This window comes from Lathamus discolor, chromosome 3 (genome assembly GCF_037157495.1).
Source record: "Lathamus discolor isolate bLatDis1 chromosome 3, bLatDis1.hap1, whole genome shotgun sequence".
Taxonomy (NCBI): domain Eukaryota; kingdom Metazoa; phylum Chordata; class Aves; order Psittaciformes; family Psittacidae; genus Lathamus; species Lathamus discolor.
Genome location: NC_088886.1, coordinates 22,641,728 through 22,662,597, shown reverse-complemented (window position 1 = coordinate 22,662,597; position 20,870 = coordinate 22,641,728). Strand labels below are relative to the sequence as shown.

The window sequence follows — 20,870 nt, the reverse complement described above, 5'->3', positions numbered from 1 at the left end:
GCGCACTCAATCCCACTGTCCATGTCAGCGATGAAGATGTTAAACAAGACCGGTCCCAACACCGATCCCTGAGGGACACCACTCGTTACCGGTCATGCTCAGGTTAGAAACTGAGGGGCAGTTGTACAGGAGCCACTAATCACTGATGGTTTGGGCATCAAGTCAGTGAGAGGTGAGCAACTGTATTGTGCATCACTTATGTTTCTTGAATTTTATTCCTCTCTCTTTTCCCTATTATTATTATAATATTTTACTCAATTTTGATTATTAAACTGTTCTTAGCTCGTGGGTTTTACCTTTTTTTACTGGGGCACAGGGGAGAGCAAGTGAATCCTGATATCCTATGTGTAATTCCCCACTCTCCTCAGTGTCTTTAAAAGTAAGTCCAGCCCTTCATCTAGAACAGCAATACAATAAAATGTTCTAAATTTAATTGTTTGGGGTTTTTTTTATGTGGGATACTACAGAGTAAAGCTGAGGTTTGTCATCCTAATCCTGAACTTCTGTGTTGTGACTTGGCTACTTTGAATGGCTTATAACCTACACCGCAGAATGTTTTAGTGTGTGTATGGCTGGTGTCACCTGAGAGGGTGCCAGTTTGTAGGTAAATGAGGGAAGATATCCATAAATTATTTAGTGTATTGAAAATATTGTTGTTCTGTCCATTTGCAGAGCTGATACTGCAACTGGGACTTACTGCCACTTTTTGCCACTGCACAAATAGGGGTAAAATAGAATTAATTGTGTTGGCTCTGTAATGCATTCTTTGAAATGTAAATAAGAAGTGACTTAGGAAGTTTGGCCATTTGCTTTTTTCCCCTCAGCATACTTAAAATTTGTGTTCAGATGCAAAACCGTTCTGTTGGCAGTTACTTCTGCAGTTTGTGTATTCCCTTCCCACCAGGTTTTGTTCTGAAAGCAATAGAAATTACTGAATGGTTCCTTTTGCCTTTTTATTTACCAAGTGCCAGCAGTGCTGTGCATTGAGCTTGGGGAAAGTGTGTGTGTGGGGGGGGGGGAAATCACATGCCTCTGAATCTTTCTTCTCATTTAGGGTGTAAAAATCCTTTTCAAAAGGATTCCCGTTCAGTCTGGCAGGGATGCTCCAAGAGGAGATACCCAGCCCTTGTGGTTTCTGGCTAGAGACTTGTGCTGTGCAAAAAGAAAGAGATTGGCTTGGAAGACAGACAAACAAGTGCAGTCCTGGTCTCCTCTGCATTTTAATTTTAAACTAAAATTACCCCTTGAACACAGTAGCTCTGTTGAAGAGTTGAAGTGGGCATAGACTTTCAAATCAATTCCTTTGAAAGACATTTTCTCTTTCCTTGAAGGAAGGGCATTTGAACTATAGCTTATTCCTTCCATGTATTTAAAGGATAAAAATTGCAGAGTGGCATCTGAGAAATGCTACTTTTACTGGAATTGGATTTAAACAAGCCCTTTAAGCACGGGATTGAGAGTAAGGGAAAGCAAGGGATGCTACTTAAAGGTGTGTTTAAAAGAAAACAACTCCGAACATGTGGAGACCTGCACTGGAGAACTTCTGCTTATCTTGAATTTACCGCAGTGTTTCTGGGCATGCTTCAGTACATATTTTTTAATGAGCAGCAGGGTGGGGCTCAGCTGGGTGGCTGTGCTAATGTGTGAGTGAGGAGGAGTCTAACCTTGGGTAGGCTTTGTAATGTTGTGAGGATCTTACAACATCTGTCGCTGTAATAGTGTAAGAATTAAAACAGAAGAATTTCTGCCTTGAGCAGATAATGTTAAGGTAGCTGCTTATTTACTGGTGTTTGAGCTAGGCTTGTATCATTTAGAAAGAAAAATGATGTTTTAAATTGGGCAAAACATTTAGGAAGACACATGTAAACACTGATGAGAATTAAAAAGCTCTTATGTTTCCTGAACATGGTCTGACTGTAAAAATGTCTCCTGGTAAAATCTTGAGGCCTGTGTCGTTTCTCTGATACACCTTGGAAATGTGTTTTTCTTCATCTGATAACTGCTCGCTTATTATCTTCTTGCTGTTTGCTCTTACAAGTTGGTAAAATAAAAAAGGGAAAAATGAATTTGAGTAGTGTTCACTCCCCGGGGGGAAATTAAGCCATTGATAGCGTGTTTAAAGTAGGCTTGTCTTTGTACTGTGTGTTCATGTCCTCTGTATGGGGAGCCTGTAGTTGGTTCTGCATCATTTGTTTTGTCTTTCTGGTTGCTCTTAATATTAATTGAAGTCTCTCCCAAGACACAGTTCTGTTAATCTTCCTTTTGTCATTTCCCTCCTCCCCCCACCCCCGATATCTACAACAAAAATGCTCTCCTGTGCCTGAGAAGAGCTTTAAAAGTAGCATTGTTTTTGGGGGTTTGGGTTAGTATTTTTTTTTTAATGGTGGTGGTCCATTTATTCACCTGTTTTTTACTACCAGTATTAGTGTACCTCTTTCTTTGCTTAACTTCTGATACTTTGTATATGCTGTAATTGTTATAAGGATGCAAATAGTTTCCTGGAGTGATGGGTATAGGTCTATTATCAGTTCCAATTATGCAAAATATTTCCAATTAGCTGTAATACCCTTTTCTGCTTTCCCCAGACAAACACAACCAAGCAGGGTCTCTCCTGGGATGCCAGTGTGCTGCACAGGACAGGCTTTCCCCTTTTACATCGTGTCCTGTCGCAGCAATGTTAGGATCAGAAAGCACGCTCTGCTACCCCTTGTATTTGAAAAAAGCTATAGTGATCTTACTGCAAATCTTTAGGGAAGTGGTGTAATTATTGCTGGTGACAACTTAAAGGAGGAGACAAGTAGCTTCATCTTGAGATTCTCACAATTTTATCAGCAGCAATGGAAGCAAATCATTGTCCTGGACTGCAAAGCTTTCTTCAGCTTACTCCTTTACTATGTAAAGTCATAGCAGGTAGCAAAGTGCTTTGTCCAGTACTGGTAACTATTGAAGTGGGATGCTTTGTTAGATGGATTGACAACTTACTGTGAAATGGCAATTCCTGTGGTGCTGCACAAGGCAGAGAACAGTTGCCACAAACTGAGCAAAATGTCCCTGTAGGCTCTGGGGTGGTTCTGGCTCTTTGGTTACCACCATGTGTAGTGACAGAGGAGAACAAGGAGAAAGCAGAGGAGTTTCCTGACAGAAACAGTTGTTGTATGGAGGCTTCATTGGAAAAGTCTAAAGTCCTGTGGATGTGGATTGTGTTTGCTCAGGTAACGCAAAGAAGAGGTCTTCTGCCTGCTATGGAGAAGATTCCCCTTTGCAAAACAGTGCTGACTCTGGTTTGCCAATATACACACTGAATTAGCAGCAGCAGGATGAAATAACTCTGAGTTTAAATAGCTTGCTTCCTCAAAAGAAATATTGTGATGCCCTCTAAATGCTACCTCTGTAGTTGGAGCTTATTCTTCTCCCTGTTCTGCTTTAAACTGACCTTGCTGCTTGGTTTAGGCCTTATTTTGGCCCATTTTTCATACTTCCACTGCTATTTTCACAGCTGCCTGACAGAGTCCATAGGGGAACCGAGGAAGGTTGAGAATAACCTTTTCCAGCACATTGTCATTTGGTTGCACAGTTGTACCAGAGCATCTGAGATTACTGGGTGGGAGAACGGGCTCTCAAATCAGTGCTTGAGTCCAAAGGGAGGTTTTATAAAAACTGATTTGATGCCTCTACTTCTGTGTTACTCATCAATCCAGAAGAAGTGATGTGGGTCCAGTTTCTGCAGCTATATAAGCACTCTGATAGGCAGGCAGCCTTTCTTGCGGAGTGGGCTGTTGGACTGTTGGGCTTGTTCTCACAGCATGCACGCAGAAGCCTGAATGGGGCATGGTTTTAATAGTGAAAGACGGCATTTCCGAAAGCTCCTGGAGTGTGTATCCTGCTGGTGACTACCTGCAATCCTGACAAAGAGCAGAACTGCTTAGGTTATACAAGTGTCAATTTGGGGCAAGTGTGGTAAGGGTGTGCAGGCTGGCAGTGCAGCACAGGTGATTGGCTTGTCAGGTTGCATTTGCAGTGATGGCTTTATCACTGTGACAGTGTTGATAGTTTCTGGAGCTCTTATTTCAGCATAAATTTTCTTGTAGGACTTGCTCATGCACAACCTGAAGAATAAAGGAAAAGAAAGAAAAAAATATATACATTGTAGAAGTTGATATTTGATGGAGGGAAAAAGAAAGAAAGTGGGGGAGAAAGCACTGAAAGAGGACGACTTAAATTACCTTTCAAGATGATTCTGCCATGCATTTATCTCATTCTTCAGATGAGTGGGTGACAGGATAAGTCTGTGGTGGTATGCATGTATAAACTTTGTTCAATCGTTTCAGTTCTTTTCTGGGTAGAAGATTTTCTTTCTACTTTGTACATCAGTTGCCGTACCAAATGTCATCTGCACCATGGGGGCTGTGGACAAAAGGAAATGTCCACAAGGGACCATATGGAAGCTTGGACCTGTTGCTTAGCTAGTCATGTGCAGAGCATCTTTGGTACAGATAAGACCTGTGATCACAGATGTCTTGGAGAGGCTCATCAGATCCAGCAGAAGACATCCCTGTAAGAACATGTGGAGGGGATAGTGAGCAGCCATCCTGTCCGAGAGTACTTTGATCAAGGTGTTGCCTGTTTCAAAGGTCCCAGTACAGCTCCATAGCAAAATGTTGCTGCAGTCATTTGGTTAACACCACGCTGCAGTGAAATTTTATGTTACTTTATTTTCTAACTTATTTCTTCTTTCAAGCATTACATTTTTAAACTAAAATAACTATTTTTATTCCTATTCAGAATAGTTAAAAGTATTCTAAAATATCTCAGAAGCATTTTAACATTTGCCCTGGAGTACACTGAACTAGCCAGCTTGTATCCAAGGTAGGGAAGGCTTTTTGCCATGAATGCATCATTACAGAGTTTGTAAAGAAGGGAAGACTAGAGGCACACGTGCAACTGGAGTGTTGGCAGGAGGTTAGGTGCTGTTGAGAAAAAGACTAAAGCTTGAACATGTTCAATCTGTTTAACTAATAATCAAGACGTTTACTGTGTTCATATCAAGGGTATAGTGATTTCAACTCAAGTGAGTTGTGTTGGCTTTACCAGCATCTCCTTGTCAGCTGAGCTGTGGGGAAATGCTTTTAGTTGTCTCTCATCACGAGATAGACATGTGTTGAAGGGGGGTGATTTGATAATTCAGTTAAATCAGTCTAACAGGTAGTTGCTGCCAGAGGGGTAATCTCCTCACTGCTTCCTCCCTTACCTGCAAGGAGCTCTAAACCGCAAGAAACTAGTTTGTTGATCAAATAGGTTTTAAATGCTTTTCAGTTCTAATGCTGAGTAGTACTCTAGATACTGGATTAACTTTCTGAGCTGGTTCACTGTGGACTTGGATGAGCAGCAGTGAAGAGGAAAGGGAAGGGGCATGCGGTGTGTGTCTGAGAGAGGGCATAAAGGGCAGCTGGAACTGCAGCTGAAATGCCACATCTCTCCATCTTCATGCAATTTTTGTGGGAAGACTTATCTAATAATATAAGATTTATAAAGTCTTTATCACCACTCCTTTAACTGGCTGTAATTACTCAGTTTTGTTTTAATTCCTATCTTGTGGTTTAGGTTATGTCAGATGTTCTGAAGGTTTTTGTGCAGTTTTAATGAGAAGGTAATTACTGTTGCTTAGTAAAATTCTGGAAATAAAACTATTAAAACTGGAAGCTCAATAAAAGGAGCATAAACAGTCATTTTATTTGAAGTTTTATCTCCTTACAGAAATAATTTTTTTCTTGATTAAAATATTCACAAGATTGAATGTCTTAATAAATATGAATGCACATTTAGGAGATTGGAAAGTTTACTCTTATTTCTCTTTGCGTGCTATGAAGTATGACCTTCGTTCAGGAGGTGGGGCAGGGAAAGGGTTTTTGCAGTTTAGTGTGAGGGATCTCTACTATATTCAGCACTGGAGCATTTCAGTTTCCTTTAATTGCCCCTTGCTGCTGTTTCCAGTCCCCATGGTAATTTCTTCCATCACTTTGGGGCTGGCCCAAATGCCCAAAGCTATATGACTGGGATGATCTTCCCCTCCCTTTCTTGGAGCTTACTTATCTGTTTAAATGCACTTGGCTTAAAAGGTCAGGAGCTCTAGCACTCATAATCAGCAGAGGATTTTCTTCATTCATAGAATCATAGCATGGTTTGGGTTGGAAGGGACCTTAAAGATCATGTAGCTCCAACCCCCTGCCATGGGCAGGGACTGAGTTTTGCCAGGCTGAAGAGAAGTGTGGGGTGGGTGAGTATAAGCAAAAATTTCAATTTTAACTCCAAGCTCCTGATTTTAAATCAACAGTTCTGGTCTTGGTTTTCCATGTGTGCTTTTGTGACATTCTTTGGTTTCGAATGTTCAGTTGGGTTAAGGACCAAGTTGGGCAGCTTAGGGAAGTATCCTTATTTCCATCCATGTGAATTAGTAGAAGGATTCCCCCCCGCCATGTTTTATTTTGGTTTTGTACCCATATAAAACACAGCTGTGCTTATTTCCTTGAGGCTCGTTCAGTGGATCTTAACAACATGAGCAGATACTGGTAATTTTTTAGTTTGGTGGCCCCATCATTGAGGAGAAGGAAAAACTTTCAGATGCAACATTGCTCAGATTAAAGGCTAATGAAAGATCTCTCTTTGCAGAAAGAGCGGATGGCAGGGCTGAACTCTTATCTCATGTAGCATCTGTCAGAGGTGTACAGGCTAGTTCAGACCTCTTGCTCATAAGAGGCTGGAGTATCTCAGCGTTACTTAACCTCAAATGTATAAACTGTGATATAGGGTTTTTTTGTGCAACCATAATTGCTGCTGTATTGTCTCCTTTAAATGAAAGCCAGAACTCAGGGCAGAAGACCAGCAGCTTGAGGAATGCACAGGTGTGTTGTGTAACCAAGAACCATCCCACTGTGATCCTGGTAATTCCACAGCACCACAGTATCTCTGTTTGCATTGCCATTTACTTGCCTAAACCGAGCATCCATGACCGTTATGTCTGGACAGGTCCTCATATGCACTGACTGAGTAACTTAATACTGTTATTCTCCATTCTCTTGGAGTCTGGTAATGGTCAATGTGAAATTTCATCTGGAGTCTTAGCTTTGGTTGACCATCTTTTCTTCACCCTTAAGTGCGTGGCAGTATTTCTGGTCTAGCTTATTGGGAAACTTCTGCAAAAGCACATAGTGAATCTTTATTTTCCTTCTTGAAAGGGGTAAGAATTTAAAGGTTGTTCTTAACAAGGGAAGGCAGGTATTTAGAGTGCTGTCACTGTACGATGTCTCCTGGCATCCAGGTCTGTCCTACTGTATTAACAATATTTTTTGTGGTAGGTTTTAAAATATTATTGGGCATTTGTGCTACTGCTTCCCCCCCACCTCCATCACAAGCTTATGCCTTGCTGGCCCTCAGATCTGAAGTACCACATAGCCTAGGTTCTGTAATTCTCCTGGGCATATTGATTTTCCTAATGGTTCAGAAGCAAAACACTGTAAAATCATTGAAGCATCATGGTCACATACATGGACAAATGGAGGTATAATCCCAAAGCTGAGACAGCACTAGCAGTTTGCAAATTCAGACAACAGTGGTCAATTATAGCAGCAGAACAGGGGACAGCTGGGAGGTAAGCTTACAGAGGCTTGGGGTCACCTCTGCTCCAAAGCTGTGTCAACCTAGTTGGGCTTTTTGCACTCCTCTTGCCACCCCCCACTCCAGCTACTTTGAAAGTAGTTATTTAGATCCTCTTCCAGGTGCACTAGCCATGCTTTTACATATCCACTGAAGGGGTAGAATCTTTTTCCTCTGAAATAAGAGAATTTGGAAAAGGTCAGGTTTGAAGCATCATTGCGCAGATGGCCTTGTGGAGCTCTTGTCACAGTAAATGCTTGTGTAGCTATGCTTTTACCAGGAGATTCACTCTCACATTAGTGACTTCTTTGTAATAGCTGACAAAGTCTGGTGCTGGCACCTTTGTTTGCAGGATGACTTCTTACGTGTGCTAGGTACTTGCCTGAAGAAGTGAACCTGTAGAACAGCTGTGCAGCTACCCTGCAGACTACAAAACCTGACACTTTGAGCTATAAAGCTGATAGCCAGCCAGCTGGGCTACAGCTGTCTTCTCACATCCGGTGCTGCATTGCCTGCTTTTTCTGCACCTGAAGTTCGTACCAGGATGCTGTTATTCCTTTAGAATCTATGTTTATAGAGTCACAAATATAAATATTTTATAGTAGGCACTTGGTTGGATATCTAGTGTGTGCACAGGTTGTGGAGGTTGCTTTTTCTTTCCAGCTAAATAAACCATCTACAAGAATACTTCATGAGATATCAGCGATACAACCTAAAAATAAGGATGTAAAAATTTTACCAACCTGAAAACCATAATTTCTAAATGTATTTTGAAATAGATTCTATTCATTCTGGGTCAGTTGGTAAAAACAATAAAATGGGGAACCAAAACCTGAAAGGACTTGTGTTGGTGACTGCAGCCGTTCTTGTCTTCTCCTTCCCCACCCACACATAAACACTGCGTGTACAGGCAACACCAGCCTCATCTGCTACCTGAGTGGTCATTTTTTATTACTAGATTTAGGGACATAATTTAATAACCAAGTCTAATCTGGTCTAAAGCGGTCATTAAGTGGAGAGCTGACCAGCTTCTCCGTGATGGTTTAGAAAAGTAGGTATAGCCTGCTATGAAATTTTTATTTTTTTTTAATATTAACTTGTGCATAAACCTTCTTTCTTGCTGATCTCATAGTATTTTAATTTGAGGTCCACTTTTTGTTGGTGGAATAAATTTCAAGAGAGATGCACACCATTACACATGTATGTACAATTTGCAGCTCAGAAGCTAAGTTGGAAGAACATGAATGGAAAAGTTCCTTATTTGCAAGCAGAGCTGGCTTCTTTCCTCTTCCTATAGCAAGAACATGCCCTAGAAAAGGAATTTCAGTATCTGTTCTTTAAGCACTTAGAAGTCTTCTCATAGCGAATTTTATTTGCTACAAGATTGGACATGAAAATACGTGGTGAGTAGTTAATTTATTGGAAGCTTTCAGTGAGTGATCCAATTTGCAGCTGACCCAGGTGTGGCTTTCTGTCGTGAGGAAGGGAGTTGCCTTGCGGAAGAACCTTTCCTTTGGAAAAATACCCCTGTAAACATGAGGATGACGCATTAGTGGTGTAAAGGTAATTGTCATCCTTGCATTTGTGTACTACACAGTTTGATTCTAGTTGTAAATTTTCCACTGCTCTGTTGAAAAGGTTGGAGAGCTGTATAATCTTGGTGCTGTAGAACTGTCAAGAGTATTAGAAAATTGTCATGGCTGAGTAGTCTGACAAAGCTGATGGGGTTTGGAAACAGATACAGGTTTCATTATAGTGACCCACTTTGCTAGAATTTTGACTGGTAATGAAAGTGGCTTTTTTTTTTTTCCCCTATGTGCCGCTGAGCCTCCAAGTTATAAGCAGTTACTGTCCTCACAGACCTGGGAACAAGAAAGCTGTGTTTTAAATCTCATTTTTCAGAGCACAGTTTTAGGCCTATTTGAGCCCTGTGTACAGGGCTTTTAGATAGCAAGGGGCCAAGGATGGTGTGGAAAATGTTAAAAGTTTAGCATATTCAAAATGGTGTGGATGTTAAACTTAAGATCACCTGTTCAGTATGATTTGATGTGTTTAATGCTAATGTTGAGTTTGACCTTTTTTTTAACTGAATAGGTGGCAGAGTCCTCCTGATAAGTAAAATTGCCTCCTCTCTAGTGGAAGTGTTGAAATAATCTTACTCAGATAAAATAGAAGGTGGTTTTGAGAACTAGACCTGTGCTGATCTATTAATTAATACTTTTTAGTTAATGCCCCTTAAAATTCAGCATGATAGACTGAAGGATGTTTTTAAATGAATACTTGTAGAGGGTGCAGCTCTAACATAGAAAACTTTTACTGTGTGTTTTCTTGCCTTGAAGTAAGTAAAGCTGATCAGGATGCTGATCGTTTGTTTATACACTAGATCTGCAGAAAATGAGAAATTGAATGAACAGTTGACAGATGCACTGAGAAATGAGTGCTTGGGACAGTGTCAGAACAGAACTTGAATGTTAATTTTTAACTTCATGTTCTATTTAAGGTGTGCCCGTGTCTGAACTCTCTGCAAACTAGGAAGTATGGTGATAGGGGCGTACATCCAGATCACTGCTGGTTCACCACTTGACTTTGCAAGGAAAAGCAAGAGCCTTTCAGGCTTACTTTATTCGCAGCAGGAAATTGCATAGGAAGATGGGGTTGTGGAGCTGCAATATTGATCAGACTATCTTCTTGGCAACCTTGTTCATGGCAACTTCGTGGAGCTTAGGGTAAATGGAGAATTAGGGCTATAGAGAAAGAACAAAAGGAAGCTTACCACTGGCCCTTCTTGGCAGCAATAACTGGATGCCTTTTAAAAACAGCTTCTGTTGTCATGGAGCTTTTGCATCCAAGGCCGGTTTCTGGCACTGTGATTTTCTCATGGCAAAAAACGTTGTCCTGTCCTAGCCTTGGAGGGAAAATAAATAAATAAAGGCAATAGCCTTGGCAGCACTTGTCTATTATTGCAGCTAAATGACTGAACTGCAGTGGGAATGGGACCAAAGGGAAAGCTTTTCTTCACAGAGAATCCTGATTTTTAAAGCTGGCATCCACCATGGTCTGCAGAATCTTTTGTAAGAAGGTGTTTGACATTTGGAGAAGGGTTTTGAATAGTTTGTATAGAACTTGTTTTCCTCTGAGTCAGCGATGTTTTGAGGTTGAAATAGAGACCTGAATTCCTGAGCTCAAGGTTTTTGGAAGGTCTTCCGGTAGTGGTTGGTTTGTGTTTTAAAGCCCATTTTCCTTTTCCAGACTTCAGAGATAGTCAAACTACTTAATACACTTAATGATCATTTCCTGAAGTGGTCAGTAATGTACAAAACAAGATGTTAATGTGTTTGGCATTGATTATGTTAGTTTAACAGTATGTTAATTTGCTGAGATTTTTCTTATTTTAAAAGGTGATATTTTGACTGCATAGAACTTCCTGATAATTTTTTGTTGTTGTTTGTTAGTTCTTGGATAGTTCCAGTGTCTGAAGTTTAAAAACTTCCTTGGTTTTATTTTTGCTTTGCAAATTTACTAAAACCTAGAAACCAGTGATGACGGAAGCGGTTTGGTGTTTCTGAAGCAGGAAAACACTGTGTGCTTTTATTTCTATATGACTTATTTTTAAAGGCAGGAGACGCTGACTACCCTATGTCAGAAAGCCTGTATAGGTAAGATTTTCTGCTAGAAATATGTAAACTCTTTGGACTGAAGAATTTGCCCTTCAGGTCCTTCCTTTAGAGTCAGCTCTGTTTTGTTACTGCCTGGTCACTGTTACTTGAAAAGCTTCAGGCAGCTAGTGAATAAAATCTCTGCATATTAAGTATTGCATAGTAATTTCTGTTGCCTCACTGCCTGTTTGTGTTTTGTCTGCCGGCACTTGAGGCTGTTGGGTCAAGTATTAGAGCTCTTGCAGGCAAGTTCAGATTGGCCTTTCAGGGCTCCAGGGTGGGATGTCGCAACTGCTGTGACTCTACTGTTAGAAGTTACCAGCCCCAAAGCAAGAGTTATTTTCTGTCCTTCTGGTTTTAGGCTGCCCGCAAAGAGGGATCTATGTTGAAGCATTGGGCTGAGCAGGAGCAGTTGAGGCACATGCATGTTCAGTTCTGCAAAGTCTGCATCAGGCCAGTGACTTCGAGCAGGGGTGTAATGACACTTTGGGGCTGCCCTGGCTTTTCTTCAGCAAAGAAGAGTTGGAGCCCTGTCATTTCAGGGTTTGTTTGCATAAGGGAGGGAGCCCTCTCCCTTGGGAATAGCTGTGAATCTGCAAGTATAAGCATCAGGTAATAAAGGGACCCCAGGAACCTAAACCTGGAGTTTGGAACAGCCTTTGCAGCCCTTGCAAATTCTTTTCTACAAGCCCTTGGACAGTGGAGTTGTAAACACCCATCATTGGTGCAAGACTGTTGTCTGGTTTTTTTACCCCTCTCTGTTTCAATTCTTTAAAGCATAGTCAAACTCCAAAAGACATCAGACTTCTTCCAAGGTTGCCCCTGCAGTCTTGTGTTGTGTTATTTGCCCTTTCTGTACAAACCCTTAAAAATGATACTAAAGTGTATGTAGGTTTATGGTGTTTAATATCAGAGCCACAAACATAAAAACCCAGAAAATTCTGAATGCTTTAAGTTTTGTGTTTAAATATTCTCTTGATTAATACTAATTTGAGGTGATTTTTTACCTAAAAAATTAATGCTGAAAGAAAAAGTTTTCTTAGTTATGACAGTCTAGAGTATTTATCTGCTAGTAAGTGAAACTTTTCTGTAGACACTCATCTTTTCAATTTAATAACATGTATTTCAAAATCTATTTCTTGATGTTATTAAAGCTATAATAAAATCTTATTTTTCCTCTCTGTAATAACACTAACTTTTTCAGACTGTAAGACTGAAATTCAGGAACTAACTATGGGGGTTATGAAGAGTGCTTATTTCAGCATTAGGAACATTTGGATAGAACAGTGCTAAAATTTGCAATTATAGTGTGGTCTTTAATTTTTTTACTCATTAAACTAATTTCTTAATTATTAGAAAATTCATTCTGTCTTTGAAATTCTGCACTTCTGGAGACGCTGTGAAGTGATTTTATAACAAAGTGACCAAATTGCTACTTTAATATCAGATTTTTACTTTAATTATGGAATTGTAAATTGTGCATAACTTTTCCAAGAGTTAAAACAGTCCCAGAGCAGCAGGGAGGGAGGAGTGTGGGTCTGATCATGATTGCCATAATTTAGGCCTCTTCCTTAATCTGCTTGTGAGATGAAGTTTTTCTTTTCTGGGAAGGAAGAAGATACTTTCCACATAGTTTCCTATGTACTTGTCAGGCATATTTTAGTTTGCTGTGATGCTAGGTTTGTATTTGAAGGATTACAGTGATGAGAAGGGGGCAATGGTAGCTGAACCAGCAAGTCCTCCTGGGAGGTCAAATGAAGCCTTTAGTTAAAAACTCTGCACTTCTAAATGCCTTTTGCTGAGTTAGGATGAATACTTTTCATGGGCAGCTTTGTTCTTCAAGAGCAAGACCAGTGCCTGTGGTAGGTTTAGGTCCCATATACATGTCCCAGTGCAAAGTGTGCTGCAGTGTTCTGAATGGTGGCGAATCTCTGGGGGAAGTGACTGACAAGCTGGAAAGGGCATGGCATGAACATGCAGCACTGATGGTACTTGGCTTTCTGTTGCAGTATATCTAGGGGAGGAAAAACAAACCACATCATAAACCCTAATCTTTGATAAAGAGGTTTGCTTTTACTAAAGCTAGTATTGGAGAACTTGCCAGTGCCCTAGACTGGAGAGTAGAACAACTTCTGGGTGGGTAAATGTAACTTAACCCTGACATATAGTGGTAGCATGTTGAGAGTGGTTATGCTGCTGCTTAATCTGCTTTTATTTTGGTTGGAAGATCTTTCCCTGATTTGGCTTACCACATGGTTGGAGAAGTGGTGTGGGAGGGAGGAAGGAGACCACCCCTGCAGTGGCTGTGTGGCTTCGTTCTGGATTGATGTGGCAGATGAGGGGTGGCTTCAGGATGCTGGAGGCAGCAGAAGTGGGCAGGTGGGGATGGGGTATGGTGTTTCCTTTCCACTGGTGTGCAGCTTTGCAGTGGGTGACTTTGTGATGGTAGGTAAGACGCCTTTTAAAAAAGTTTCTGTAGATATAAAGAGCAGTCTCGATCCAGGATGGCTCTACAGGTGCAGTTGCACAAGCTGGGTTAGGAATTGGAAATGAAGGATGTGAGATCTGCAATAACACTTGAAGGATCAAAAAAGATGATGAAAACTTTGGCCAAGATGCAGTTACTGCTTATGAGTTTTTACCTCTTAATCTTTGTATAATTCCTTTTATAGGCAAATATGTGTTCCCTCAGAGCCTTTAGGGCCTTATTGTTCTTCCTTCTCTATATAACAAGGAAGGTGGATTTACTCTGAAGAAATATTTCCATGGCAGCCACTTAGAAAATTGTTCTTATCTTCTTTTGTTAAACCTTTTGTTTTATAGACACAGATGAAGACACAGTGAAAAGATGTTTTGCCACGTTTGAAGAGAAGTTCTTCCAAACCTGTGAGAAAGAACTTGCCAAAATCAACATATTCTATTCAGGTAAGGTGCTTATTTGTGTATATTTGTGGAAAATACAGCAACACAAAAAGAGTCCAAAGCTCCCAAACTTTCAGAGTAACCACAGTGGTCATGCAGGTCTACCATCAGGTAATTACAGGGCGGGTTTATGTGGGAAACTGCTCTGGTTTAATCACAGATGTGAAGCCTAAACCGTGGTATTTGCATGGAGGGAGAATGAAGGGCAGGTGATCTCCTTGTCTGCAAAAGTGTTCTGCTGAACTTCAAGAAGATGCTCTTATCTCAAGTGGTAGGGCATAGGGAACAGTTTCTCAGTTTATCCATGGTGACAGTTTCCTGTGCATGTTTTAGTTGTGCTAAGTTCCTTAGCACTAAGTTCCCTGAGCTTGTGCAGGAATAGCTGTCATGGACTTGCCCCTGTATCATAACTTGACCATCCTGATGTGTCCAAGATTTTAAATACTTTCACATAAACTCTTTAAACTTTCTGGAGTCAGTCAGCCAAGTAGCAGTTTGTCATTGGCTGTGTATAAATTCCTGTTTAGTAAATTGAGTAAAAATGTAATGGTAAGAGTAGGGATTCCTAGGGGTCATGTGTCAGAGTGCTGTTGTTTGATATTTTCCCGGAGAAAGTTTGCTTTCCCATCCTGTGTTTTCTTTACAATGGGATAATTGGAAATTCACCGTGTAATATTGCTGCAAAAAGCTTAGTATTAGTGTGATCCAGTTCCACCCACTGTTACACTTCAGCTGGTTTTCTGCCTCTTTTGGTAAAGTTTAAGATGGGTTTTCAACTAGAAAAGCATTTAAATATGAAGACAGTGATGCCTTGACTTCTGCTATACTTTCTCTTAACATGTTGATTTACTAACTTGCTGCTATAAACTGGCTTTTGCAGTACAATATGGTACCCTTTTCTATTTCTGACTTTAATCTGGTAACAAAGGCAGTTGAATTGTGCAAAATATTTTAATAACCATCAGGCGATGGCTTTATTGCTAGCTATTCTATTGCTAGCAAAATCTGGGTTGTGAACATGAGAAAAACTGAAAGCATAATAGATGCAGTAACAGTGCACTACAGCTTGCCTCTGTCTAGCTTACATCTACGCAAGTAAATCTCTTTTGGGCTGGCTATGCCTGCTCTCCTGGCTCCCTGGAGCCGTGGTGTTTTCTGTAGCCAGAGTGGAGTGGGTGTCAGAACAAGGGCAAGGAGCATTTTGTAGGCATAAGTTATATGTTTTACTAGGCCAGCTGGGTTTTATACTTTATAGGAGTTTTCCTACATGTAATTCATACATACCTAACTGAGAACAATTGTTCTGCTTTGTTTCCCTGTGGGATCTTTTGTTTTTATCCCAGGTCTGAGGTAAGGCATCTATGCTCAGAAACTTGTCTTTCTTCTCTAGTTACATCAGATCCTGTGTACTATGAGCTAGACTCTGTGAAGGAAGTTCTGTCAATTTAGATGCACAATACAGATTATAATTTTCCCTAACGGGGACCTGCTAGCGCACTTGCACCCACATGTACATGTGCACCCATTCCAGCATTGTTTAAAATGGCACTAATAATATAGGATAGGATTTTTTCCATCTTGCTGTCATTTCAAAAATGTTATAGGTGAGAATACATGTAATTTGAAAATCTTTTGTGATAAGATTAAAGTAAGTCTTTTATTTGCAGAAGTGACGTGACTTTAACAGTATGGAAACCCCTTATTAGGGTTATTAACGTTAAGCTATATCAAGAAATGTTCCATCAGTGGTTCTTCTTCTTGATCATGTCAGAAATTTGTCACGTCGGGCCCTATTGTAACTCCAGGTGTGTGTTAGCTTGGATTGTGACCTGATACATCCTGTTTGTTATATGTTTATCATGTTTTATTACACACTTGGCTTTACAACGATAAAGATTGCCCATTTTCAAGAAAGCTAAGCTTTCTTTTGATCCCTGCTTAATTTTGTCATCTTGATCCCTGCACTGAGGGATCCTCAGTGAAGGTTGCCAGAGATTGCCACAGCATGGACAACCCTGTCCTCTCAGGATAGGCTGCTCCTGGACCTCAGCTCCTCCCTGGTGTGCTCAGGGTCAGAGTACCTGCTGCATAATGCTGTATGCTCAGGCTGTCGGCTCTTGTCAAACATAGCCTTAATTCCCCAGACAATTATTCCAGCTCAGTAGGAAGGAAGACAGCCATTAGCTAAATCTGATTTGATAAACAATTTGTGATTATTTGGACTACGCTCAAGAAAATCTATACTCAATTGAAAGAAAAAAGAACATGAGTAATATTTTCAGATGTTTCCAGTAGGGAATGCCTATTCAAGTGCTGGAGTTTCATTTGTAGCCAGTTTTGGTTTGTGTTTGGGATTTTCTGGAGGGGAGGTTTGTTATATTTTCAGTTAGTATCATCAGGATTTGCTTGGGCTACAGTGTAGCTAGTAACATTTTTGTGGCTAATTTAGGAGGTGGTTTTGTTATTTGTAGGCTTTAACTTGGTAAGCAAAATAGTGAACATAGTAAGTACAAGTAGGAAAAGGAAGGAGTGCTGAAAGAGCCTGCCTAAAATGCCCAGACTCCTGAGCTGGGTAGCTGCAAGGAGGTATGGGCTTGTTCGATTATCTCCTCTCTGGTGAAACAGGTTTTGATCACAACCATGGCCGTATGAGCTGGAACTTGAGAAACTGTACTAGCTCTTTGGTGTAACAGCTTTTTTTCATGATCCTTATGTGTAAACTTTTCTTTACACTTGGAAAATGGAGTCAAAACAACTTGGAATCGTATAGTTGAGAGGCAACTCTTTAGACGGTGGTTTTAGTCAGCATCTTGAAGCATTTTCGAGGCAAACCTGCTTCTTTATTGCAAGTACTTTTGTTGAAGTCTGCCTCTGGTTTCAAATTTCTCCTTAGTCTTTGCTCTGAGGTTACACTTGAGCGAGGAGTTAGTGGGCATCATGTCATGCAGAATGCTGCTACACAACAAGAGTGCTTCCAGTTTCCACGTGTATGCTGCTTTTTTCTAACCTTTTTGAGTGGCATATTTTTTGAAAAAGTCACTTTCGGGAGTGCCAGGTTAGTGGTAGATGACTTCTCAATCGTTTTGGAGTGTGTTGTAAACTGAGAAATTAGTTTGTACTCTGCTGTTTCCCTAAGCAATTCAGTATGAGCTTTAGCAGCACACATTTTGTCTTATTTTGCTTCTGCAATGAATCTCCATGATAACTTCACCTAGTTAAGGTATGATTTTATTTGTGGATTGTATAACTGGGGTCCATATGAGAGAGAGCAGGAGGGAGAAGAAGGTGCAGGACTGCTGTTTCTCAGGAGTGAGTTGGTTGCCTTTAAAGCCTAATTCTTAGAGAATGTGGTCCTCCCCTACAGATGGGAGAGGGCAGTGCTAATTAAGAATAATATTTGTGTTTGGAGATGATGCCTTCTTACTGGACATTGCTTTGCAAAGAAGAAAATCGCAGCAGCAGTTTTGGGACTATTTCAGTGCATTGTCTTTTCTTTAAATATTGTTTTGTTAGGCTTTCAGTTGGCTTTTTTTCTGGACACAGAGAAAATGGAACATGGTTTCAATTTAGAGATGTGATTTAAACTCTTGCATATTTAATAATTTGATCCAAAGAAATCTCAGTGTATCACAGACAGTTTAATATGGCATTTTGAATATAGTAAACTTGTGAGTTTTTATATGAAGGCTTTTGATTGTAACAGTTGCTCTAATAGATATCCGTTACTTCTTCCCGAGAGAGTTCCCGAAGTGGGGAAAGATTATTTTTGCAGTCTGACCTTGTGTGTGTTAAATGTTATATAATTGTAGGCTGTAGGCAGACAATTCTCACTGTGGGCAGACAGTTCTCACTGTGGGCTACATTGCCTCTCTTCAGTGGAGTCCTTGAAGCTATGGAAGTTACCAGGGAGGAGTTATCCTTTCGTGCCTTTTAAAACATCTTACTTTTAATAAAGCTTATAATCAAGAAAGTTAGAGGGTTTCAGGCTCTTCCATACTTGAATTTTGTATATTGATTCTAATTTTCCATTTGGAAAGGCATTCTCCTTCTGGAAAATACTTTATGCAGAGCACTGTATAATTATTTACAGATGAGGTTTGCTCTTAGAATTAACCAGAATTGAATAAGACTGAGGAGAAAGTCAGAATTGCTCCCATAAGAGTAAATCTTACTTTGAGGGAGGTGCAGCAGCAATTGAAAATTACTATCAAGTTATGTAAAATGCTAATGAAGGGGAATTAGATTGACAGCCAGGAGACTGTTGGGCAAAGTTTTGGGTGGTGGAGGGACCATGGGGCTCCATGGTTTCTGTTGCGGTGGTGTGTGTCCTGCTGGGTGGAGGTGGCTCCAGCTTACAGCCTCTGCTCCAACACTGTGAACCTGTTTGGTGCCTTCCTGGCCAGCGCTACTGCCCATGGTCCACGATGGGGCTTATCAGCAGAGATGCCAAGGCTGTGACTAAAGCCGTAGGGGAGGGAAAAAGACTGGAGGGAACTAGTTGTACAGAACAAAGAAAGATAATGGTGTCAGTTATGCTGGTTTTAGCATTAAAAAGATTTAGCCAAAAATTATTTTTTTCTGAAAGTACATAAAGCAGCATACTTAAAGGAACACCTTTTTCATACTTGAGATGTGAGGAAGAGAAGCTAACTTCTTCTGAATACACATCAAAAATGATATTTAAATTCAGGTTGGCTGTTCCTTTAATCAGTAAATAATGAGGCAATACTTCTAACCTGCATGAGCCTAAACTGAGGAAGAGAGGGGTATGTTATTACAGCAGTTTGTGTACAGCAGCTAGTAGTGTTGTAACTCCTGATCAAAGCAGAAGCTGTGTTTGTCTGTCACTGGGAGCTTGGCAGAAGGGTAGCGTTGCTCTCTGAGCAACAAAATTCAGCATCGCATTTGAAGTGCGGTTTGTTTCCTTTGGGTTTTTTTTTTCTCCTTGGATTCCTTACTGTCATATAAAAAGATAGTAAACACATAGTTAGTAGTGGGTGCACAGATATGAAAAGTGCTTTGTTTACTGAACTGTCAAGTTTCATAACATTGTCTAGCAGTGTTTTTTTTTTTTTCCTCATTTGCTTTTTGTGCATTTGATTTATTTGAGAAAGGCGATCAGCTTTCCTTTGTGTGCAGAGTAGACGTGTGGTCACTGCTTTGGTATTTGGATGAGACCCTATCTGCCTGGCTGCATCCAGCTGTGGCTCTGCCAGTGTGGGGGGGCCTAACCCTGCATCCTTGTGCTGGTTTATAGCCCCTCGGTACAGGCAGCAGCTGAGCAGGTTGGTTATCTTCCATACCATACAGGTATGCGTACAGTCCTGCAACAAGCATCCTCTAGAAATCAGATCTTGAGTGGAAGTGGAGAGGTCTGAATTCATGTCTTTAACTAAAAGGAGCTTCATAGAAGAGAAATACTCAGAGTTGTGGAATTTAATGCTTAGCAGGGGAAGACATGCTGTAGGTTATTCAATGCAGTGCTTTTTACCTACAGGCATGTTATTTGAGGAAAAGGTATAGTGCTTTTTACAGTCTCAGTAGGCAAGGTGCTATCCTCTCATCTGACTTTTTCCTTTCCTTGCTAACAGAAAAGCTTGCAGAAGCTCAGCGCAGGTTTACTACTCTCCGGACTGAGTTACAATCAACTTTGGATGCACAAAAAGAAGCCAGTGGGGTTTCCACACTTCAGCGGCGCAGAAAGCCAGTCTTCCACCTGTCCCATGAAGAACGAGTCCAGCATAGGAATATCAAAGATCTGAAATTGGCCTTCAGTGAGCTCTACCTCAGCCTCATCTTACTACAGAACTATCAGGTACCTGCAAAAATGTGGATTTACAAAGCCCTATATGTAAATATATGCTTTGTGTATCCTTCAGTTGCCTCATTCAAGTTGTTATCTTAATTTCTTCCTTAATTTTGGGTTCCCTAGCACTTAAGAGAAGGCAGATGCCTAGCAGCTAGCAGTGTAATGTCTTGTCGCTTTTTGTTGAAATATAATTGCTAAGCTGACTGTCAGAAGGACCTTCCTTCGTCTTCCTTTTCTGGGCTGGCTGACCCCAATGCCCTTTGCCCAGGCATGGCCAGAACATGAGGTTATATCAGTACCTCCTCCTTCTGTAATGTGTTGTTCCGTGCAGGGCTGGAGCTGGCACACTGGGGAGGAAAGAAGCTCTTTTATCTAATATTTGTAATGAAACTTGAAATGCTAGCATACTGTTTTCTCTTGGCGTTACCATGGTAGTGACTGTGACCTTGCTATATCAGAATTTCTTGTTAAAACATTCATTTAAAAAAAACCAAAAGTTTTCAATTCTGTAGGATACAGGCTCGTTTGCCTTGAAGTATGAGAAAACCAAATCTTTACTTGTACTAGGGTTTCTGGCAGGAAAGGGCATGGTAAATATTGCAGATGTTGATATTGTTCCAAAAATCTGAAACTGTTACGATCTTTTTTTCTGGGATAGCTCTTTTGGTGTTAAGTATTCTGAAATGCTTTTATGTGTCTTACTGTGAGGGTTTTTAGCTTGTTAAATAAGAATGTTTGAGTTTAAATTTAGTGCGTCTGTATTTAGATCTTTACCAGCGTTGTACTGGAGAATTTTACTGAACAAAATTAATTGTTAGAAACACTACCTGCAG

General features: G+C 40.5%; 1 protein-coding gene across 1 annotated transcript in view; it reads left to right on the top strand.

Annotated features, from left to right (window-relative positions):
- XPR1 (xenotropic and polytropic retrovirus receptor 1) overlaps nucleotides 1-20,870 on the top strand; it is a 112,464-nt gene that overhangs the window by 56,803 nt on the left and 34,791 nt on the right. Inside the window, exons 3-4 of the mRNA XM_065674045.1 lie at nucleotides 14,130-14,231; nucleotides 19,820-20,043. Coding sequence (XP_065530117.1) covers nucleotides 14,130-14,231; nucleotides 19,820-20,043 — 326 coding nt within the window. The remainder of the gene's footprint in view (nucleotides 1-14,129; nucleotides 14,232-19,819; nucleotides 20,044-20,870) is intronic.